The sequence below is a fragment of the Chelonoidis abingdonii genome, chromosome 7 (assembly GCF_003597395.2).
Source record: "Chelonoidis abingdonii isolate Lonesome George chromosome 7, CheloAbing_2.0, whole genome shotgun sequence".
Lineage (NCBI taxonomy): Eukaryota > Metazoa > Chordata > Testudines > Testudinidae > Chelonoidis > Chelonoidis abingdonii.
The window spans coordinates 63909975-63934437 of record NC_133775.1 but is presented as its reverse complement, the minus strand read 5'-3'; the positions used below and the strand labels follow the sequence as shown (position 1 = coordinate 63934437).

General features: G+C 43.4%; 2 protein-coding genes across 10 annotated transcripts in view; one reads left to right on the top strand and one right to left on the bottom strand.

Moving 5' to 3' along the window:
* The window catches only part of FIRRM (FIGNL1 interacting regulator of recombination and mitosis), a 34524-nt gene extending 18250 nt beyond the window's left edge, over nt 1–16274 (bottom strand). For 2 of the 4 annotated variants that reach the window (XM_075067938.1, XM_075067940.1), the window contains exons 1-10: nt 16092–16196; nt 13598–13638; nt 10681–10785; nt 9563–9703; nt 8228–8390; nt 7844–7928; nt 7299–7437; nt 6676–6756; nt 4848–4912; nt 479–627 (exon numbers count right to left, since the gene is read on the bottom strand). In XM_075067938.1, coding sequence (XP_074924039.1) covers nt 479–627; nt 4848–4912; nt 6676–6756; nt 7299–7437; nt 7844–7928; nt 8228–8390; nt 9563–9703; nt 10681–10785; nt 13598–13638; nt 16092–16188 — 1066 coding nt within the window. In that variant the 5' untranslated portion in view covers nt 16189–16196. Of the gene's footprint in view, nt 1–478; nt 628–4847; nt 4913–6675; nt 6757–7298; nt 7438–7843; nt 7929–8227; nt 8391–9562; nt 9704–10680; nt 10786–12083; nt 12173–13597; nt 13639–16090 lie in introns of all 4 variants that reach the window. The other 2 variants (XM_032806144.2, XM_075067939.1) reach the window with 2 other exon arrangements.
* METTL18 (methyltransferase 18, RPL3 N3(tau)-histidine) lies at nt 16264–19354 on the top strand. 6 transcript variants are annotated; one of them, XM_032806169.1, is made up of 2 exons: nt 16264–16327; nt 17934–19354. In XM_032806169.1, the coding sequence occupies exon 2, from the start codon at nt 18194–18196 to the stop codon at nt 19295–19297; it is 1104 nt and encodes a 367-aa protein (XP_032662060.1). In that variant the 5' UTR covers nt 16264–16327; nt 17934–18193; the 3' UTR covers nt 19298–19354. The 6 variants fall into 6 exon arrangements, with proteins under 6 accessions (XP_032662060.1, XP_032662063.1, XP_032662061.1 ...); XM_032806172.2 differs by having other exon boundaries at nt 16276–16327; nt 18190–19354; XM_032806170.2 differs by lacking the exon at nt 16264–16327 and adding an exon at nt 16358–16379.
* Nucleotides 19355–24463: the final 5109 nt, after the last annotated feature.

Sequence of the window (24463 nt, the reverse complement as noted above, 5' to 3'; positions counted from 1 at the left end):
GATTTCCATAGAAAAGACACTGGGGGGGGGGAGTGTCAAAAAACCCAATTTTTCCATCAAAAAACAGTTTTGGCAGAAAATTTATTTTCAGTCAGTCCAATTTTGTCTCTGTGTGTGTTGAAAGGGCATCTTAACTAAAAATAGGACTTGTTCAATATAATAGATCAGTGTTTTAATGCAATTTTCCCAATACACGCAGAATAACAGTCATAGAGTTAAAGAACCTTTTATGTTGTTTTGTGAGCTGTGCAGTGTTCACCCCACCTAGTGATGTATTTGGCTGAAGATCCTTTAGTACTTTAAAGTATTACTTAGGATCCATTCTTAAAATTACTCCACAGAAATAAGATACCAACATTATGACATATGCAGAAGTGTTGTATAGCGAGTGAAGCACGTAGTCAAGACACCTTGTTCTATTCCTGAGAGATGGCACAACTGTACTATTAAACACAGGCAGTAATATTTTTGAACCTACCTAATTTTTCACTTAATACCTGCTCCAGAAAAGGCCTGAAGGGAAGAAGCTGGTGAACGAAAGGGTCCAGTGCCACCAGAAAAACCCTGGCTATTTCATCTCGATGGGCCTCTGAAATCACCGGAGCATACAGACTAGGAGGAAATTTGCTTGGGGAAAAAAATACAGAGCTACTCATTAGCACTGCATTTCAAATAGCACGGAGAGACAAAAATGTGAGTTACTATTATTGTGGAGTAACAGATCTATCAATACGAGCAAAAAGAAGCATAAGTTTCATATCTAACAACGTATTTTAAAATGGTGAGCATGTGTCTATATTCTGCCTTTAAACCAACTACTGAAGGCCTATATTTTATTAACCACAGAAAGAAAAACTCTCTAATCTGCTGCTGCTGAAAAATGGTAAAAGTGCATACAAAGAGGAATTTACTCAATAGGTGCACGAGCGGAAAACTTCAAAGGGAAACATTTGTAGGTTCAATTTGTTCCAGATGATGAGTGTACCAACGTACCGGCCTGCAGGTTAGTGATAACAGGTTAACGACATTTTGCTTTGCAGGAAATAAAAACTTAGGAAGAATAATTGAGAAACAAAATATTAAAAAAAGAGGAAACAGAATGAGAGAAAGCAGCAGAGAGGGAGAGGGCATCAAGTGAAAATCTACTTGTCACATTCTGGGGTGCAATCCAGACCAGTGGGGGGTTCTGTCACCACCTGACCTGCAAATGTGGGTGCCTCACAATGCTTTGCTGCTGTAGCCCCCAACCTGGGCCGCTCACAAACAGCAGGAGGTCACCTCCTGAGTATCTGTGTGTAGCTGCAGTCCTGGTCCAGCAACTCTGACACCAGCAGCTTGTCAGCAAACACCAGCCACATACTGGCTTCCAGCAGTCCTTGGTTACTACTTGCAGTGACCCCAACACACTCCCAGTCCTGGACTGTCCCAAAAATGTGTGTTCTGCACTATCCAACCTCTCCTGGGCAGTTCAGATATTATTCAACAGTTTGCTACTTTAACTGGAGTTACCCAAACAGTTCAGTTTACAGACAACACTGGATTATGTTTGGTTAAAAAATAAAAAGTTTATTTATCTATAAAGAGAGAGATTTTAAGAGAGTACAAGTGTAAGTATTAAAGTCAGAAATGATTAAAAGAGAAATACAGATCAAACGCTTTCTAGTAGCTAAAACTAAACTAGTCTTGGTTCAAGGTAAAATCCTTATCCCAAGTTCCCAGCGCCAGGGCTGACCAAATTCTCAGGTCACGATGCCCTCACCAAATCAAAGGGCTGGTTCCTTTGTCTTCTTAGGTGAAAGAGGGAGCAAGAGAGAGACAGGGAGAGAAAGAAAGATATCCCTGGGGTGTTTTTGCCCCTCACCTTTATAGTCCAGTCACCCTTTGAGATGCATTTTCTGGAGGGTTACCCCTAGATAAAGTTCCTTCCCACTGTGAGGATAGAGAGATGGCATCTCGTGGTGAAAGAGGTTCCACGTTGTTGCTTGCTAAAATGCACAGCAGGTCTACACTTAAAGCACTGTACCCGTGCAGCTGGGCCACTATAGCGCTTTGGTGATGACGCTACTATGCCAACGGGAGAGCTTCTCCTGGCGGCACAGTTAATTCACCTTCACAAAAGGCAGTATCTATTTTGACAGGACAAACCCTCCCATCGACATGGCTCTGTCTACACTGGTGTATAACTAACTGCATCACTCCAGGGTGTGGATTTTTCACACCTCCGGGTGATGTAGTTATACCAATGTAAATTCATAGTGCAGACCTGACTGCAGATCAATCTGTTCCTGCCTCCCATTCACTGCCAAATGGCCACTTGATGGGTGATTTGCCAATCAACTTTGATGACACCAGGCTAGAGGTGTTAGCTTGTCTGTTGTCTCTAAGGAACAGGTTACCTCCTTCCCAGATTTGTCTGGTAAAAATGTTTCAGTCATAATTTCAGCTTATGTTCACTACTTTAATTATTATGTTGCTACACACATTTCACCATGATCTTTTGTACAAAGATTAGTACAGTAGCTTGTAGGGTGTGAATGCAGAGGTGCATTCGGTCACCCTACTAGTTTAAGAACAGGTCTATGCTACAGACCTGTATCTGGATAACTATGTCTCTCAGGGGTGCGAAAAATCTACACCCTGAGCAACAGCTATACCTATCTAAGAGCTTCTCCCATCAACATAGCTACTGCCTCTCGGGGAGGTGGATTAACTACACCAACAGGAGAAGCTGTCCTGTCAGTGTAGGAGCATTTTCACTTAAGCGCTGCAGCTGCACCAATGCAGCGTTTTAAGTGTAGGCCTGCCTAAGAGGTAGGCCTAAAGTGTTTTGGGGTTGTGTTTTGGTTTGGCTTTTTTATTTCTGCATCTCCCAGAAAGAACAAGTTTAACTGGCATCTCCCCGAGTGATTTTTCTTTATAATGGTAGATGTTGAATTTTATTTCCACACTGAAATTGGCATGGGTGTGGCAGTTTTCTGTGTTTCGGTTAAAACTTTTATGTATAAAAAGTAAGAGTTGCAAAGACATGTTTTTCAAAACTAGAATGGCATAAACGTGTAGGAAGTATAGGAAGGACTTTAGGGCTATTCGACACAGGGCCATCTACCAGCCTAATTATATCAGTATAATTCCCAACGTGGACACTCTTACTTCCCCACCCCATGTCTGTCTGCTTGAACTAGATTGTAAACTCTTCTGGGTGGGAACTATCTGTTACTTGGTGTTTGTACAGTGTCTAGCAGATTGGGCCCCATTCTTGGCTGGCCCTTAGGCATTACCATACTAAACATGATTAATAACTATAGCGGTATAATTGTACCAGTAAATTTCCCCATGCAGACAAGCCCTTAGATACTACACAGATGAGCATTATAGAAACAGATTATGAAGAGACTATGTAGAAATGGCACCTTATTATTCAATAAATTTGCTCAGTTTTTAACACTGTCACTCCTGTAAGCCCTGCCAAATCAGCACATGCAGAAGAGAGAACGCATCATCAACAAAAATGATTAACAGAGAACGTGATCTTGCAATGAAATGTGCACAAGTGTCCATCTGCACCCAATTCACTGAAGGATCTGGGCTTAAGTTCCAAGTCCAGCATCAAAATGTGCCCTCAATTACGCCTACATGATGCTATTTTCCTCATTGCTGGAGCAAACTGAATAAGTATCCTGTCTCAGAGAAAAGTGACAAGCAATTTAAAGTCCATGATACTATGATTTGTCTGCAGAGCCACAGTAAAGAGTGTTTCAGCAAGGATTAGTCAGCCTGGCATCTTTCCTTTTTACAAGATTACAGTATAATACTAAGGCCTGAATGTTCTTTAGTGAAATTCTATTTTCAATCCCTCATTAAAGTTGTTAAAAAAATTAAAAAATCTGCTCAGGCTGAATATTTCCATGTTCGATCACAGTGAAAGAACTTTTTTACAAAATAACTGTTGCTGAGGCGCATAAAACGTGGTTTATGTTTTCACCAGAATGCTACTAAAATAAACTAACTGTCCCACCACACACATACTTTCAATTAAAAGGAGAAAGAGCAGGTTCCATTGTTAAGTGATTACGTAATAACAAACTTTGTCACAGTGCAATACCAAGTAGAACAGAACTATGGTTATTGTGGGACAATAATTATTTCCTAGCCTTTGTGGGGTTTAATTTAACCTGAATAGTGCATTACATTTCTTTTGCACTTTTTTTAAAACAAAATGTTGCCTCGTTATTTCATTGCAGAGGCCCTGTGGAGTGAGTAACCACAAGAAAATCAGTTGTTAAGGGCTCCATCTGCTCAGTAAGGTCTACCCAGGTAGATCCACCGAAAATGCAACAGAATGAGGAGTTTGGTAGTATGTTGGTAATAATGGCATTGATTCCTTTCTGGTGGCATTTCGAGGGCAGGTTAAAATCATAGACTATCAGGCTTGGAAGGGACCTCAGGAGGTCATCTAGTCCAACCCCTTGTTCAAAGCAGGACCAGTCCCCAGACAGATTTTTACCCCAGTTCCCTAAATGGCCCCCTTAAGGATTGAATTCACAACCGTGGGCTTAGCATGCCAATGCTCAAAACACTGAGCTAGCCCTCCGCTAGTAGCTACACAGACAAACAGATCACACTAAAGCACCCAAAGTAAGTTTCCCATGAGGAAGTACATATTTCTCTGACCACCATACACCAAAGCTATTCTACATATAACAAATCAGAGAGTGACTGCTGCGATCTTTTATTTTTGCAAGTCTTGTAACATTCGGAATTGCTGTAACTACAACAGACACTTTCAGAGCTGATACAGGGATGTCCCAGCAGTGGAATCAAAGAGCTATTCTTTGTGGTTCACTTACCTATATATCTGAAGATACAGCTGGTGTAATCGACAGCAGGAATCGGAGAGGAAAGGAATAAATTCCTGCAAAAGCCAACAGTTTTGAATGGTATTTTCAAAATGAAATAACAATTAAATATATTTTTCTTCTGCTTACTTGAATTTATTTGTGAAATGCTTTATTATGAAGTCTAATTTTTAAAAGTTGTTGCCTGCTCTGAGGCATAGTGCAAAAGAAATGCAAAATGCGCAACACATGACAAATTATCAGGTAAAATTATCATGTGTTTCTCCTTTTTAGAAAGCTAAATTAATAAGCTAAGGGTTTTCTTAAACTTCTTTTACAGGAGCAATAACTACAGTCAATCACAAACAAACAAAAATGCACTCTTCACATATTTTAAAGACTACTGATTCTATTTCATGCATAAACAAAAAGATAACTGACATTAATACAACAGACAAGCTGATTATATACCTCATTATCTACTCTGCATTTGTTATTGCTATTTGGGGAGTTACTTAAATGGGTACCAAGAGGTTAAAATAAGAATATCAGAAGAAAGAAGTGGGGGGAGAAAGAAAGGACAGAGAGAAAGAGTAGGAAAGAGGAAAGTGGTTTTCTGTAGTTATCCCTAGGTAAGTGATAGGAGCTTGCAGAAAATCCCAGGAGAAAAAGTGTCCAGTCAGATTATTTTTAAATCTCCTGATCACATTTGCTTTAAGAGGGAGCTTAAGGTCTTTTTCAAGAGCAATCGAACACCAGAACTCACACATTCAGAGACAGCCTTACACCTTTTTCTGTGTAACAATTTTTCTCCACCCATCTCCATATGTAACTGATGCCTGTTCACCACTATTACACTGCTGCACAAGATTAGCCAGAGGATTTGTGGGGAGGGTTAGGAAGGGAATTCTCTTGGCTACATCCCAAACTTAACTAACTTATTTTATAAAAAGATGTTGGACAGTGATTGAGATCTTCAGGTATCACCCTTCCAGCCTCCTGCTGCAGAAATGGAATCCAACTATTTGTGCTGGCAATATAGATAGTTGCCAACATCTAGACAAATGTTGCAAAGGGCAGTTGTTCGAGTAAGTTGGGGGTCGAAACCACTAGGCCCTAAAGCCAATGGTGAACCTGTTTCCCTTTCACACCGTCACTTGGTAGATGTGTGTATTAATATTCCAATTCTGTAGACACGGAAACTATGGCACAACAGTTAAATGGCTTGACCAAAGCCAAAGACTCAGAGACAGGACTTGAATGAAGGAATCCTTTATTCTCAGTCCTGTACTTAATCCACTAGAACAGTGGTTTTCAACCTTTTTTCATTTGCAGACCCCTAAACATTTTTGAATGGAGACATGGACCCACTTTGGAAATCTTAGACATAGTCTGTGGACCCCCATGGGTCTGCAGGCAACTCATGCTATCAAATTCATCCTCCTAGTGGCAAATGGTCATATTGGTTTCTCAGCAATGGAACAAGTTCAAATGAAGCCAATGCCTGCTGCATCTCGCTGCTCCCATCCAGTTACAGTACTGACCCTGCTTAGCATGTGAAATCTGATGGAGTCAGAGAGCATGATATTCAGCTGGAAGAATACAGCAAAGCAGCTATTTTGCAAAAGATAGGCAGAAGTAGTGAACAGTATTAGGTATCCAAATTGTATTATATGTGAGATAATAAATCACAAGCAGGTAAGTATGGGTGTTAATTATGTCATCCAGATACCACAGTCATAAGTATGGGGTAGCAACACAAAATACTTGATCAGTGTGTCTATTTGCACAGTGCAGAGTTAGTTTCATACTCATGTAGGACCCATATAATCAATCTTACCTTGATGTAGTGAACAAGAGAATTAGCAAAGAATCTACACAGTTTGACTGTCCTCTGGAACAACTTGTAGTCAGTGCTCTCCTATCAAAAAGGAAAGCAGCAATGAAAACACCATGGACAGACTAAGAAGATATCAAAGAAAGCAACATTGCAAGATACATTATTAACAGGGCTAGAAACTTTATTTTGTTTGTTAAAGGAAGCTTGTATTCCACACAAACACAGCAGAAATTGGGGGAAACCTCTAAGAATGGATGATGTCCCTGGAATCTCAAAACAATTTTTCACAGGAATCTTCAAAATTTGTTTGTCTTTTAATTGACCTAGGGAAAGCAGCAGTATGTGAAATGAATGAGATTCCTGATAGAGTACTGGAGGTTGGGTGGGAGGGAGAATACTCTTTGTATCTACCCAAAGTATCCTGGACACTAACCAGTGCTATTAGACTCCCTTTCAATGTGCTTTTCTAGAGAACCTTGTAAGCAACGTAAAGTATCTAGTGTGTAAAATGAGACTATTTTTTCATCAGTAACACTGCTTAGCAAACATATCTATCTTCGCAGTGTTTCCTAACCCGACTCTTTCTCAAGCCCAAAAGTAGTTTTGGGGGATTGTTCATTCACCTGCGTCCCAGACAGCTTCATCTGCTCAGCCAGCTGCAAACAGGAATGGAACGAGACGAGGGTGTCCTTGCACAGGCCACTGAGGATGTCTGTGTGTTTCAAATGGCTCTGTAGAAGGGAATGGTGCTTGAGGCTTTGCCTAACAAAGCCAAAGAGGAACAGGATCAGATGCTTAATTGTCAGAAACAAATCAAGAGAACAGGCCATAATGAGCACTATTCCACAGACCCTAATCTACTCTGTCTAGGCTCCTACACTGCACCCGTCACCAGGGTTTCTGAGTGCACTAATGCAGCAGTGTCCCGACAAATGCCAAGGAACTCAGAGACAGAACCTCTCTAGTCCCATTGTGACTATTTATTGAAGCACAGAAGGCTTATAAGTTTTTCCACTGAGAATGCATAACTAGTTGAACTTTAGTGGAAATCAGGGCCCCACCTCCCATAGGCACTTTTGAAAAGTCCAGCTTTAAACAAGTTATAAACCAATGGCTCTAAAAAACACTTGGAATACACAACAGCAACCTTCAAAGTATTAAAACATACTTGATTATGAACTTCCATGTGTTGGCATGAAGGGCATGGTCCATGTTGGAAATGACAGAGCAGATCTCCAGCACAGTGTGGATCACTGCAGAGGGAACAGCAAGAGCAAACACACACTGAATTTAAATGGACCTGTATATTCAATGCCTGAAAAAACCCCAAACACAGCTGTCACATCACTGCATTTGCAAAACCCCTTCCAGTTCTGGAAAACTGACCAGTTATCGGGTGCTGAACGCCCTTAACTCCCACTGAAGGCAACAAGAATTGAGGGTGCTCAACATCTAGCAGGAAGTGCTCTGCATTTTGGGGGGGGGATCAGGCCCACCGTCTGTAGAAAACAGGGGGCTGGGCAGGATAAAGAAACATTTTTCATATACAAACCTGACACCATATCTACAATACTGTCCTCAGCAGAAGCAGATTCCATAGAGATCATATCAAGCAGCTCCATAAGCTGCTTTTGAAGAGAATAGGTCTCTTTAAACAGAGATTGGAGGAGGTCAGAAATCAAGTGCAGGCACCCACTGTACAGTGACTCGCTGTCCTGTAGAAAATGTGGGATTAGGGAGAGTTAGAAAATGTTTGAGAATCAAGACTTGATGTTGCTCCTGCTGAAATCAATGGGATTTTTGTTACAAATGCCAATGGGCGCAGAATCATGGAATACAAACATCTACTTCAACTCACACAACCACCAAGAGCTGTAGATTTTAAATAACCATCTGTGGTTACTATTCATGAAAAACAAAATCCTACTCACTTAGGGCCTGATCCAAAGACCAGTCAATCAGCAAGAGTCTTTCTACTGATTTAACTGAACTTTGGATCAGACCCTTGATGCAAGACTCTAAAATCAGATTTCTACCAAAATCTAGGACCATACTTCATGATAAACATAGTTGTATCCCAAAAGTTTCCCACTACTTTAAAGTATTTCTTAATAATAGATTGCCTACTGGAGAAGTCCTTAGCAAGGTCTCACTGTGTAATCTGGCTCCATAAGTATTTAAAGGTTCTAATAAGCAAGGCAGACAAGCTCAAAAGGGAAATTGATGCCAGTAGGATGGATGACAAATTACTATGTCTTATGATAGTGGCACTGCTTAGAGCAGTAAAGGTTTCAAGCACAACAATCAGTTCTCCTCCATCTCCAGGTGCTGTAAATGTGACACCAACGTATTTTTATACATAACACAAAGTTTTTAATCCCAATCCCTTGAAATTTGCACTGAATCATAGGGTTAATATTAACACATCCATAATCACTTACACCTCTGCAAACCCACTGAAGACAATGGGCTTGCACAGGTGTAAATGAGGGCCTAATTAGTTAAACAACTTATTGGGTACAATACAGGAGTAACCAGATGAAGTGTAATGGCCTGTGGTATACAGATCAGACTAGATAATCTAATGATCCCTTCTCTTCTTAAACGGTATGAATTTCATCAGAACCACCTTTATTATTGGTAATAATGCACAAGATGGAAATAACTGAGCTTGGCTTTCAGAAGCCATGCTGAGTTTGCAAAGCTGGCAGTTGGAAAAGCCATCTTCATACTTGTAAATTGAGCACATTTGATCCAATATTGAGACGACAAATATGGAAAGCCATAAAAGTAACTTTTCAAAGCAAAATCACATCTCAAAGGATTTTTTAAACGATCTATAACTAGATCTAGAATAGTTTTTTCTCCTATTAATCCAGAGACCTACCTTGCAGTGCATAAATGTGTTTTTGATTACATAAAGAATGGAAGAGGGAAGGCTACGGATACTCTCTAGAGGCACAGGCTCCTGCAGGGTACAGATATGTCGCACACAACCCGTCAGAGTTTCCAACAGCTGCACCATAGTCTGCAAGTGAGATCATCATCACTGAAGGCACAATCTATAACAATACACTGCAGCAGTTAATTCAAAAAGCAAAAATTGTTAAGCAGCTCTTCCCTTGTGCATTTGGCTAAACTGTTCTCTGTCTTTTAGGACATTAGCAAACGGAAAAGTATTAGGAAGCCAGAAAGATGAATGAAGCTCTGTAAAAAAAAGACAGCAGCAGTTTCAGACCACTGCTTTTCTGTGATGTCATATTCTCTTTACATGAGAATCATGTTTGTATTGTCTGCTGTTTATCAGTTATTTATTATTTCAAGATTGACAGTATCAACTAACAGAGCTGTCAAAGCACAGTTATATCCTAAAATGTGATTATGAAAAAAATGGCACTTTCCTAAATACTGGCTCAACTCCTTGAGAGCATTTAGAACAACATCTGCTTGCTTTTTTTTCTTTTTTTACTACTGTTAGCACTGCTGACCCAGTCCAGATCTTGGATTAAAAACTGGATTCTATTCTGCCTTACACATGATCTATCAAATTTTTAACTCAAATCCAACTGCAGGTTAAATTTTACCCTTAGTTACACTTTTGTAACATAAATGTATACAATAGAACTCCATGTGTGTCACGAAGGGCAGAATCTGGCTGGCAGAATCTTTATTATTGATGACAGAATATCATATAGAGTCAATGACAGATAAACACGAAACCTCACAATGCAACATGATGAAAATCAAGACTAACAATGATGAGGGCTGGAGGTCTAAGGCCGCAATCCTGAAAATATTTATACATATGCTGAACTACCCTTTATCAACAGAAATATATGGACACTGCCTCACATATTCAAACTAGTTGCACTATGACAAATCCAGAATGGAATTTTACATTCAGCTGTTACTGGCACAAACACTTCACAAATCTCTCCACAGTTTTGGTAAAAAAACATATAATCACCTAACCACTGCTCTTACAGCTCATTTCAATAGACTTACCTGTAAAACATTCCTCACCGCTTTGCATAATTCTATGTTCTGGCTGGTTAGTCCTTTGGCTTGACTGGATAATTCATACAACAAATCATCAAATAATTGTATTGCCTGTCAGAATAAAGCAAATTAAAATAAAACTGATATTATTAGACTCCAACATATACCCAGTATAAAACCAGGGCACCCATCATACATCCACTTCATTTTTGGTATGGAGGTGTGGAATGCAGACACTTATGCTTCACAGCCTAGCTGTTTGAAGCAAGAAGTACTGCATGTCATAACCTGCAGTTTCCATAGGTCGCACTTCTATTTAAGATGAGGGCAGATATCATGTATTCTGTTATTACACAGAAATAAGTCTCTCTATAGTTAGTTTAAAGGAGCTTCCCATTTAACCTCCAACCCCAACTTTAACCAATATTCACATTACTACAAATTTTATATAATACATCATACCCTAGCACAGACTTCTCTTAAGTTTGGTTCAAATCAATCATTTTGGTGATAGAGAGTTTTGTTTTGTTTGTCATTATTCTGAAAAGGTTTGGAGATCATGCCATTTTGAAGATTTGTTTTTCTTGTGGTTGGTCTTGATGCCTTAGCGTTGTTAGTCATGGAATTGGAAAGATATAAGCAGCTCTTTCCAAGCATATATAGAACGTTGCATCACTGATGTGGTGAAATTACAAAGGTTTAGGATATGCACATTATGAACCAGTTTCTTTCTATGCTCTGAAAATCTGTTGAGATGATTAATATTGGAGTAGGAACTGACCAGGAGCTCTTACAGACTTCCTGTTGTCTACAAGCAGGGGTTCTAGGGAATTAAACCCCTACAGACAATGGGAGCTAGGCAACTCCTATTGTAGTCTCTTCTATTTCATTTAAAATGTGAATATTTAATTTAAGAATTTCAGTATAGCTATAATAAATAGGGAGTATGTCATGTTGTCAGGATTGACCATATCTTAGGTTAATTTGGCCTTATAGATTATTTGCTACAAATACTTTGGTCTTGGGCCTTGCAATTTATTTAGCCAAAGAAGCACCCTCAAATTATAATAATAATCATAATAATGTAATTCTGCAGTTGCTTATTGTCTGTTTTAACAGGTCAATTTTTCTCAAAACAGGCTTTTAAAATTCACTTTATTATTGACTCCATCATGCATAACATCATTGGCCCACTGTTCCTGCCATTGAGGCCAACAATAAAAATCACAGGAGCAGGACTCAGGATATAGAATCATGAGATCATTTTAGAGTGAAAGGGAACGTATTTCAAACATTAGCTTGATTTCAAAACAAGAATTCTATCATACAAACTACTACAGACCTTGTAGTAACCAGGTTTTTAATACTGTATTCATGTTTGATTCTTCACATTACGGAAGACATCATACCTTGGGTAACACTTTTGAGAAAAAGGTTTGCTCTAATTCTGAAAGGTTGATATGAGGCAGAAACATTTCAGTCAGAATCTTCAGCACACCTGTGAAGCAAAATATTTGCAGTAAAGGAGAACACCATAAAATGATCAAAAAGATACCACTACCAAAGTCCCGCTATAATAAAAATACTTGCAACTGCACAAGTATTCTTTCTGATGGTAAAAGGGGATAGCGACCCTAACAAATAAAATTGATAGCCTGAGAGAGTTAGGAAGGAAGGAAGGAATCCCACCCTGCCCCCATAACAATGCCCATTTGGAGAGGTGCATGAATATAGGGATCTTTACTTTCCCAAGAAGCAACAGTCTGATATACAGCACTATATAATATAGATAGGATACCAGGCCACATTGACTACAACAGAGGTGGGCAAACTACGGCCCACCGGCCACATCCGGCCCACAGGACTCTCCTGCCCAGCCCCTGCACTCCTGCCCCGGGAGGCTAGCCCCTCCCCTCATGTTCCCTCCCCCGCAGTCTCAGCTCACCCCACTGCGGACACAATGCTCTGGGCGTGAGGGGCTGTGAGCTTCCGGAGCAGTGCAGCTGCAGAGCCCAGCCTAACCCAGTGCTCTACGCTGTGCAGTGCTGACGGCGTGGCTGGCTCCAGACAGGCAGTGCAGCTGTAGTGCTGCCAGCCACCGGTGCTCCAGGAAATGGTAAGGGGGCAGGGAGCAGGGGGGTTGGATAGAGGGCAGGGGAGTTTGGGTGGGCAGGGGTCAGGGCAGTCAGAGGGCAGGGAACAGGGGGTTGAATGGGGGTAGAGGTCCCGGGGGGGGGGCAGTCAGGAATGAGAGGAGGGGTTGGATAGGGCAGTGGGGGACAGTCAGGGGCAGGGATTCCAGAGGCAGTCAAGGGACAGGGAGAAGGGATGGTTGGATGGGACAGGGGTCCCTGGAGGGCTGTCAGGAATGAGGGGGGGGGGATTGGAAGGGCCGGCGGGGGCAGTCGGGGCAGGGGGTCCAGAGGCAGTCAGGGGACAGGGAGCTGGGGGTGGATGGGGCAGGAATCCTGGGGGGGAGGGGCGGATAGGAGGTGGGGGCCAGACCACGACCCCCTCCCCTAACCGGCCCTCCATACAATTTCTGAAACCTGATGCGACCCTCAGGCCAAAAAGTTTGCCCATGCCTGGCTCAGAACCACTTCCATGCTGATGACAAATTGTGATACCAGTGTACAAATGAGACAGAAAGTGAAAAGAAATTCTATTTTTAATAAATACCCTAGCAATTATCAATGGCCCAAAAGGAAAAACAAGATCTTCATACACACACACGAATCTATTTCTCTTTTTGTTTTTAAGTTGTTCAGAATGTCTGTGATTACTGAAGATTGTCTTATAATATTATCTTCCTTGGTTTTGTAAAAGTATTTGTAATTAACATGGAGACTACAGTACAATAATTGTAAAACAAAAAGGCTTATAGGAAAGAGGCACTGTAACACCAAATAAAGTTATAACTTACGAATATGCTCGGTCCAGTCGTCAGAATTTTGATACACAGAGTAAAAATGTTAAAGAAAAGAAACCCAAGTATGTACAGACTAATCCTATTATGGAAGTTGCTATGACTCCAGTTCTGCAAACACTTAAAAGGATGTGGTAAAGCAATGGCACTATTTCCTTAGTAGCATCCACCATGAGTTTAAATGCTTGCAGGATTAGGACCAATATAAATGTAACTATATACACACAGATACCTTCTCCAAAGTGAATTAGCGCAACAACAACAACAAAATGTTACTTAACTACTTTAATCAAATACAGAAATGAATAGAATTTTGTGTATAATTTTGAATTATTCCTACTTTCCAATGCATTCCAGTAACAGCACTCTCTATCCTATTGTTAATCAGATTGTCTACATAAAAGATAGCATGCAGTGCAGTTGTACTCGTGTAATGTTTCCAGGATATTAGAGAGACAAGGCAGGTGCGGTAATATCTTTATTCCACCAACTCCTATTGGAGACAAGCTTTTGAGTCACAGGTTCTTCAGGTCTGGTAAAGGAACTCCCAGCAGCAAAAACACCCTATAGCCTCTGTGGGTGAACACTTTTCACATAGCGTTCATTCTGTCTGCTGACTTATGTCCTCATTCTCAAAAGAAACCTGCACAATGCTTTCAAAAAATCATGGACCCAAGAGAGAGACTGTGGATTTACAATTTATTACAACAATCTGTAACCCATAAACCCCCTCCTTTGTCCTACGACAGCAGAAGAGTAAACAAGCCACTCTACCTTCAATGGTCCCTTACAATATGTGCTAACTACTTATGCTGAACAATCTGTTCCACCTTGAATTTTGCTGTGAGGCTGGCATTTCCTTTCCCAGACCTGAAGAACAGCTCTGTGGAACTCAAAAACTTGTCTCTGTCATCAACAGAAGTTGGTCCAACAAAAGATATTACCTCACCCACCTTGTCTCTCTACATAAAAAACAACATTCAATAACTTTAAATAACTAAAAGTTGGTGCTCATAACTTCTTTTACTCATCTTTCATAATTCAGTGTCAGAATCAGAATCTTCTTTTCACTGCACTTTTCCTTTTACATGTTTATTCTTGTAAAGTGTTATTTTAAGAAGATTATTAGAATTCAGGGTTGCTACATTTCAAAATTTACCCCTTTGGAATACTGAATTCTTTTTAAATTGAATTTTCACTTTACTGCACTGCTGTTACATTTGCTAACTAGGCTCACATGTTCTTTATTTTCAGAATTCAGTGATACTCTGTTATTTTTATTTTGGTAACCTCATCTTTAGAAAAGTTAGACTGAAAAGCCAGGACCCCGAAAGCCGCTCTGCGAGGGGGAGTCCCACACTCATCCAGAGCCCTGAAGGAACTTAACAGTTTGAGGGGTTAGTGGGATAAGGGTACAAAAACTAAACACAATACACAGCAATGGGAGTAGGGAGGAAGTCAGAGAAACCTAGTGACAACTGGTAGCTAAGGTTGGAGAACAGGGTAAGAAAGGCTATGGGCTGCAAACAGTTATGGGTGCCTGGCAGTCAGAAACCAACAGTGCTGGGCAATGGAGACCCTGCATTAACCCATCAACCTTATGACTGCCCCAATGCCACCCAACAGCTACCCCACATCAGCTCTCATCAGTGCAGACACCCGCCCTATCCCTACCTCCAACACCCACAACTCTGCCCCTGTGCCACCCCATCAGCACCTGACATCAGTTCCATTCCTGTCCCAACAACACCCCCACAGCAGCCTGGCCCCAGCGACACCCCCCAGTGCCCTGGCTCTAGCCCTGCATCCCAGCCTCACAGCAGTGACATCTTGCAACACCCCAGTGATACCCTACAGTGCCCCAACACTGCCCCAGTGACACCCTACAAAGTCTCAATCCCAGTGACACCCTGCAGCACCTCAGCCCCACCCCACAGTGCCCGATCACTGCCAGCTGCTCCAGTCACCCCACAGCACTCACAGCCCATTCATGCCCCCTGACACCCTGCATCGCCCAGCCGCACCCCAATGTCACCCCACAGCACTCACACCCTATTCGTGTCCCACTGACACCCTGCATCGCCCAGCCGCCACCACAATGTACACCCCACAGCACTCACACCCTATTCGTGTCCCACTGACACCCTGCATCGCGCACCGCACCCCAGTGACACCCACAGCACTCACAGCCCTTCGTGCCCCAGTGACACCTGCATCGCCCACCGCACCCCAGTGTCACCCCACAGCACTCACAGCCCATTCGTGCCCCAGTGACACCCTGCATCGCCCAGCCGCACCCAGTGTCACCCACAGCACTCACAGCCCATTCGTGCCCCACTGACACCTGCATCGCCAGCCCCGCACCCAGTGACACCCCACAGCACTCACAGCCCATTCGTGCCCACTGACACCCTGCATCGCCCAGCCGCACCCAGTGAACCCCACAGCACTCAACAGCCCCAGTGACACGCCGGGCCCGCAGAAGGATATGAGCAGGCGGGGCAGGACGCAGGGCAGCTCCTGGCGGCAGAGCGCCCCGTCCCAGCCACCCAGCTCCCGCAGCAGCAGCTCGGGTCCGCCGGGGACATGGTCCGGCCGGCCCGGCTCACTCCCGCACCGGCAGTCACGGCGCGGCGCGCTGTCCCGGCAGCCCCCGCGCCGCGTGGGGAGGGGCAGAGCGCGCGGCGGAGTGAGGCGGCCGGTCTCGGCACAGGGCGGGAAGGGCCAGTAGGTGCTGTATGTTACCCTGCGCGCTAGAGCCGCGGGGGCCCCGGGCAGGGTGAGTGACCCCCTCCCCCGCAGCCGGCAAGGGGGGCCCCGGGCAGGGTGAGTGACCCCCTCCCCCCAGCCAGCCAGGGACAATGGGGGGACCCCTGGCAGGGTGAGTGACCCCCTCCCCCACACCCAGCCAGGGACAAGGGGGGCCCGGGGCAGGGTGAGTGACCCCCTCCCCCACACCCAGCCAGGGCCTGGGCAGGGTGAGTGATCCCCTCTCCCCAACCAGCCAGAGACAAGGAGGGGCCCCGGGCAGGGTGAGTGACTCTCTCCCCCCAGCCAGCCAGGGACAAGGGAGGGGACAGGGACAGATTTGTTCTGGGGAAGCAGCAGATAGAGCAGGGGAGTGGGCGTCAGGAGACATGGCATCTGTTCCCAGCTATTGCCATTGGCCTGTTGAGTGTCTGGGCAAGTCACACTCCTGCACTCTCTGCCTCTTTTTCCCCTCTCATCCTGTGTCTGGTCTCTTTAGAGATTGCAAATTCTTCAGGACAAACGGTCTCTTGCTCTACATGTACAGTGCCCAGCCCAATGGGGCCACGATCTTCAACTCTAGAGGCTACTGTAGCACAAATAGTAATGTGAGAAGAACAGAGCCCAAGGCCCCAATCCTGCAAACATTTATGCACTTGCTAAACTCTGCTCACAAGATTGTTGGCCTCCATTAAAGACAAGAAGCCCCCAAAGCAATGGGATTGCTCACAGGAGTAAGGTTAAGCATGGGGTGAAATGTGTGCAGAATTAGTGCAGCTGCAGGCTAGGGCGACCAGACAGCAAGTGTGAAAAATTGGGATGGGGGTTAGGGATAATAGGAGCCTATATGAGAAAAAGACCCAAAAATAGTGACTGTCCCTATAAAATCAGGATATCTGGTCACCCTATTGTAGGCGGTGCTAGTGGAGAACTAGAGTAGTGCTAGTCTGTGTGGCTGGATCTAGTTTTCAAACTAGATAGGTATGCATATGAGCCATAATATTATTTAGATATTAGAATTCTTATTCAAATTAGAAAATGTCTTATTTCTGGCACAGTTTCTGACTGATGGTGTCACTTTTATTGTAAAGTGAGGACAAAACCAAACATATAATACTAAGTGAAAATCAGATGCCCTGAAAAAGAACAGGAGAAACCCTGGCATAGTGGTTCAAAATAGAGCAAGTAGAATGCAGAGCAATAATCTTTTAATTTACAGACGAGAATGAGCCCACAGTCTGAAATTTGGAATAATCACATTTTCTTGTCAGACAATCAAATTTTAAATTTTAGTTTCCTGTAGGCAAGCGATTTATATCTTCTTGAACTTGTCGGTGTGCTTTGCAGGGAGGAAGGCTGTGACTAAAACACAAGTTTAAATTATTCAGGAGACCAGACTTTACTCAACTCTGCCATTCACTTCCTGAAATGGGAATAGTAAAAATTGCTTACCTCAAAGGGATGTTACAAGGTGGCATTAGATAATATTTGTAACTTATGTTGTCCTTTGGATAGATACAAGCGCAAAGTATTTATCTTTCAATTTAATGAAATGTGATATTTGACATATATTCTCTTTTTATAGAATTCAACAGATGAATTTGCAGAGAAAGTGGACATTATACCTGCAAAGTAGAGACTTTCATAGTGATGACTAATATAAAGACTTTTGCAGACAGCTTTTAACTGTGGCAGAGCAGCCTTACAGCCAGGGAGCAAGTTCTTATCTGCACAAGCCATAGAAGAAAAATCACATTTATATTAACAATTTCATTGGATGAGTATCTGCCCAATTGTAACTTTGGATATAAGATGTGATTTATTTTTTTCTTACTTCATAGGAAAATGGCTTTTCAGTTTAACTTCTCTATTGAAGAGAAAGCAGAAAATGAACTCGAGACTCTTGGTGATACAGCCTTGCAGCTGGAATCTGCACAGCCTGCTTTGAATCCAGGAAGATCTACAGAAAAGAGCAAAGAAATTTCATCAGAAGAAAATGTTGTGCACAAGGACTCTGTGTGTGCACATGAGGCAACACCCAAAACTACAGATCCAGTAGCAAACTGTAGCCCTGGTAAAAGCCAGGTCCAGGTGCTGCCAAAGAAACGAGCTGGCTTTAAAGTTGCCAAAGAGCATAATATTCCTGGAGATTTCAGCAAAGTGTTAGAAAATAAAGTTATGGACACTGTACAGGGCCTATACTATGTAAATATTTCTGTGGTGGAAATGACCCTTTCGAATGACTCCCATGAAGAAGACATAGTGTCTAAAAGTATTTCTTCTCACTCTGATCTTATCACAGGCATCTATGAAGGAGGGCTGAAAATATGGGAATGCACTTTTGATCTCATGGATTATTTGTCAAAGGCTGAAATGCAGTTTATCAACAAGACAGTCTTGGATCTTGGTTGTGGGGCTGGGCTGCTGGGAATACTTGCATTAAAGAGAAAAGCTGAAAAAGTCCACTTTCAGGACTATAACCGCACTGTGATTGATGAAATAACCTTGCCTAACGTAGTGGCTAACTGGACTGATGGTGGTGGTGATGGCGGAATCAGTGAACCTTCTTCAAAGAAGCACAAGAAAGCAGACCTCATACAAGCTCTAATGTCTAAGTGCAGATTTTTTTCCGGAGAATGGACTGAGTTTAGCCAACTCCTGTTAAGTGGCAACAAACCCTTTTCAAAGTATGACCTTATTCTCACATCAGAGACCATCTACAATCCTGACTACTACAGTGCTTTGCATGATACGATTTCTAAACTGCTGGATAAAAATGGCTGCGTGTATTTGGCTACCAAAGCACATTATTTTGGGGTGGGAGGTGGTGTGCATATCTTTGAAAAATTCATAGAAGAGAGGAATGTGTTCAGGACTAGAACTGTCAAAGTTATTGATGAAGGACTGATGCGGTATATTATTGAAATGGCCTTTAAGATATCCAGTTAATCCAGTCATTCCCCATTGTGCCTGTTAAATATCTTAATAAAGATGTGATTTATAGCCCATGCCCCGCTGCCTTTTTGTCTGTTGAGTTGTTCTGAAATGTCTTATAGATCAAGTTGCTTTTTCCTTCTTTGGGTGAGTGGGAGAAAAAGGTGAAGAATTCATTTTCACTATATAATTGTATATATTTGTTTTTTTCATATGAGTTTTTTTAAGTGTTGTCAGAAGGTGCCAAATTGACAAGGCGAGGGACTCTTAAATTCTCTGTCATAAAACAGACATAAGAGAGAAAGCAGCAGTGCAACTTGCTTCGTCCATCTACCTCCTCTCTGCTCTACAGGGACCACCTCTACAGGTAAGGGAACTCGGCTTCCATTCTAATTCAGTTCTTGGCCTGTCTGCTGAGGCTGCCCACCAAGAGTGGTGGTTAATACTCTGATTGTGGCAGTGACACTGGTCCACTAAGGACTGGACTGAAACCAATTCATTTAATGTAAGCCACTGAAGGGTCATCAGATGGTAATTGCTAGCAATCAACCCTCACCTGGGCTTGATTTAAAACTTGTTAACATCCTACTCAAACTACAAACTTACATCCTATCTACCTAAAAGTCTCTAGCATGGTCTTCACATTCTGTCCTAAGCACAGTGGTTGGGCTTTCTGAGCTCCCTACCCATCTCGCTCCCCCACTGCACCAAAGAAGCGGACAGGGTCTGAAAGACCAGTGTTCAGAGGGGACCAGAAGACTGCACTGAGTACTGGCCCCCTCTGGACAAAGCCCCTCCTGACTCTGGCCCTTCAGCAGGGCCCTGTCTGCTTCCCCTGGCTGACAGGCAGGGGTCAGGAGGAGAGTGGAAGGCTGCATCTTCTGATTATTGGTGGAGTCAGGAGGGGACTCTGTCTGGCAAGTGAAGCAAATAGGGCTCTGTGCCCTGGGGCCATGTTGAAGGCTTAGGATTGGGAGGGGGCTCTGTCTGGCAAAGGGTCCAGTACTCATGGAGTGGAGCTTTCACATTCCATGGCCCCTCATCCTAGCACCATCTTCCTCTTCACAGTGAGGGAGGAAGACAGGCAGGGGTCCAGGCCCGCGCTGCTGAGACCACCTGCTCCCTGCAGATTGTGAGTACCAAGCACCCCTCTCCCACCACCCGCTGCCCTTCATTTTCAGCTTTTACCCATTTTTCACTGTTTTTTAAATTTTGAATAAACACTGATAAATTCCTGGCAAATTAAAAGAAAAAGCTGAAAACGAAGAGCCCTATGTATAATGTTGATATTTACACTACTGGCCAAAGCACAGAAGGGTGATTACCTTATAAAATCTGCTCAATCTACTTTTAATGGCAACTTGTTTGGGCATAAAGGGAGGGAGGCTGTGGACAAAGGTTGGCAGAGCATTGCTACTGTTTTCCAATCTGAGTCACAACCTGTTGTGTGCAATAATGACCAGTGTGTGTCTCTCACTTTACTGTTGCCTCAGGGAGTCAAAAGTCTAAGAGCTAAGGGAATGCAATCCATTGGACTGGGAGAACAATACGCAAGAAAGAGAATCCTAGATGTGTTCTGTTGATGAAAAGGTGCTTATAACCATCTACTACTTTATTGTATCCTTCTGCAAGGAACTTTTTTCCATAATGGAAGAGTTGCCTAATTCCTCCCACTCATGTCCCCAAAACTATTTCAGAAGACTTCTTTTAGAAAAAAAATAATATATATAAAAGAGAGTCACCCTCCAGCGACAATAAGCCATGGCAGCCTGGTTCTTAGGTTTCTAGTGCAAAGCTCAGATAGTTGAATGCATTCACCTTTTGAACTTGTGCCTTGCAATACACACAAGGTATTAACTAATAGCCAGTTACTGCAGACCTTGAGCTGGCTTACTGCTGTATTCTCCCACATTGTAAATGTCACTAGTCATGCAATGTAGCATTCCCCACATCCTTTTGAGAATATACTTCACTATCAGAACCTACTGTTGCTTTTTCCTGATGTTCAGCATGAATTTTCCTTTGCTTAATTTCCTCACTTTATTCTTAGCTACAGCTTCTTGAAACATCCTTGAGGTTTTTCTATATCAGACCTTTTAAGGCTTTATACTTGGAGGTTTTACTACTGCTATACCACAGGCACTAGAGGCAACTACGAAACAGGAGAATTAACATAGTATGATTAATGTCCCCTTTCCATATCATTGCCCAAAGCTAGATAAAGAAAATAATCCATTTAGGTCATTTGTTTGAGATGAAACCAGTAAAAACAACTCTGGAGCTTCTAAATTCCCCATTTGCTTTCCTTATGTTTTATTGTCCATGATCCTACTCCTGCTAAAGTCAGCAGCAACAGTCACGTACTTTAAGGGATATGGATTTGGCCATTAGTTTTGGAGGTTAATAAGTCTGAGGTTTGAAGATGGGTATTGTCAAGGCTGATTCCCCACTCTGGCACTTGGAGTGCAGAAGGTGGGGGCCTAGAAGGATTCTAAAAATTAATACTGGCTACTCCAGGCTTGTATTAAACTCCCAAGGTTACAGCTTTTCTCTGTCCTTGGATGAGTCATTCCATGCTACCGTCCAAGCTCCCTTGAGGCATTTATCTGCTTCCTTCTCTGCCTGGAACTGCTCCCTTGATGCTGGAGACATTAGTTCCTTGCTGGGTTGGGACTTGGGCTCGATCTCAATGGAAGCAATGCAGGTGATGGGGGTGTCTCCATCTATTGTAAACTACTCTTCTCTGGTGCACTTGGTCAAATTTCATGCTCCGGTTGAGTTTTTTGCGCCAGTTTAGCTGCTGTTGCAGGTGCAGACTCTGTGGCACCCTTTGGTGCTGGTTCCCCTGACTGGTGGGTTTGCAAGCATAGGCTCTGGTGCTGACTGCTCTGCCAGTTCTGATCCTTGGACTGGTTCTGGCTGGGTTCCAGGAACTGGTTTTACAACTGCTGCCATAGACTTTGGTCTGGGGTCTGGTTCCACCACCTCTGGCTGGGTCCCCGGGCCTGTGGTATCAGAGGACACAGATTGGGTTCTTCTAGGAGACTCAGGAATGGAGTTAGGTGTGGAGGCCTGTTTAGTCTGGCTGTGGGTGACCGTTCCCACCCTTTTTGTTAGCCTCACATGGTTGTCTAAGTCTTCTCCCAGTAGCATGGAAATGGGATAATCATTATGGACTGCAAAAGTCCATATTCCTGACTAGTCCTTGTCGTGGACAGGCATCTTGGGGGTAGGCAAGTTTAAAAAGCTGGCCTTAAAGGGTTGCACCGTCACTCGGGCCTCGGGGTTGATGAATTTGGGGTTCACCAGGGATTGGTGGATAGCTGACACCTGTGCTGTACTCCAGTGTCTCTCCACGCAGTAATCTTCCTCCCGCTGACACACAGTTTCCCGTTGCTCTGGGGGTATTTGTGAGACGGGGCCTGAAGGCTCTAGGTGGGACCCCAGGGGTGATGAGTTGCAGTCTGGTGCTCTTGGGGCAGTTGGCTTTCACATGTCCCAGCTCATTACATTTAAAGCATTGCCCAACTGACTGTGGGCTGGGGCGAGGTGGGTGGTTGGAGAGTAGGGTGATAGGATGAGAGGGCATCTGGGGTTTCCCTGGCTGTGTGGAGGGCTTCTCCTTGTGAGGTGGGGCCTTGGGCTGACTCCGATTGTGGGGTATTGTCTTGGGTTGCCCTGTCTGGTATCCGCAGCAACTGCTACTAGATTTCTTCTTCTCTGCCCCATCCACCCATTTGGCTCTGATCTTCCCCACCTCAGTTACAATTTTGGGCTTCCAATCTAGGAAGTACCTTTCTATATCCTCAGGAACACCCTCTAAGAACTGCTCCATTTGTATTAGGACAGACAGAGCTTCCAAAGATTTAACATTTGCTCCTCATACCCAGGCATCCCAATTTTTTACAATGTGGTAGGCGTGTAGGGAAAATGCCATGTCTGGTTTCCACCTTTGAGCTCTGAACCACTGACGGGCATGCTCAGGAGTTAGCCCCATCCTAATTCTGGTCTTTTGTTTTAAAAAGTTCGTACTTGTTCATGTGTTCTTTAGGCATTTCAGCTGCCACTTTTGCTAAGAGTCCACTGACTGGTGGCCTCATCTCCACCATATACTGGTCTGGAGGGGATTTTCTTGGAATGGGGAGCAATAGAGGACTGTTAGGCTACCTGCTTGATCCAGCTTAGTATTTTCCAGCTCCAAGTATTTCAGCTTCATTTCCGCCTCCAAGCCCTTCGCCCTCCCTCCTCTCCTCTGCTTCCGCCTTCAAGCGTGTCTCCTCCAATTTCACGTGCTTCATCTTTTAGAAGAAATTCCTTTCTTCCGCAGTTAGAACTCAGCCTGGACTAAAGACATCCCTTCATCCTGGCACCAGGATCTCAGGTTGGAGAGGGATGACCCTTCCCTTCTGGGAAGTCTCCAGTCCCCCATCCCCTTTCTGCATTTCTGTCATGGAGCAGGATGTCTGGGCTTGATCTGGGTCTGTCTTCTCCGTGGAGTGCTGCTTTGGGAAGACTGGTTGCTCTAAGGTTTGAGTGCCCGACTGCAACCTCATGCACAGGGCTGCCCTACTATAGCCTAGCTATTTAGTTGCCACAAAGCTAGAAAAAAAAAATTGGTTGTTGGACACCCTGGCTTTTCAGACTGAACCCTTTTTGTGCCTGTTCCCCCTCAGGCAGGAAAGGAAAAGAAGAAAGAAAGAAAACAAACCTCCCTGACTTTGCAGGCTGCCAAAAGGAAAAATGTGTCCTTTTAAAATCCTGAGGTCTGTGCTTCTGGTTCAAGATGATCCCACCTTTAACACCATGTCAAGGCTGATTCCCCACTCTGACACTTTGAGTGCAGAAGGTGGGGGCTCCCAAGGATTCTAAAAATTAATACTGGCCACTCCAGGGCTGTATTAAGTTGTAACCTTGGGAGTTTTTCCTCCGGCTTTGGATGGATAAATGCCACCACCTAAGTGCAAAAAACCCCTTTGGAAACCCAGGATGGTGCACTTGGGAATTCCTTCCTGTGGGGTACCCTCAAGCCCCTTCACACACACACCCCCAAGCTGAGAAAGAAAACAAAGGAAATCAGATGTTGCCACCAGCTAATTAAACAACCTGTGCACAAACCTCTAAGGACACAAAAACCCAATCCTGTTCTTTAAAAAAGGTAAATTTTATTAAAAACAAAAAGAA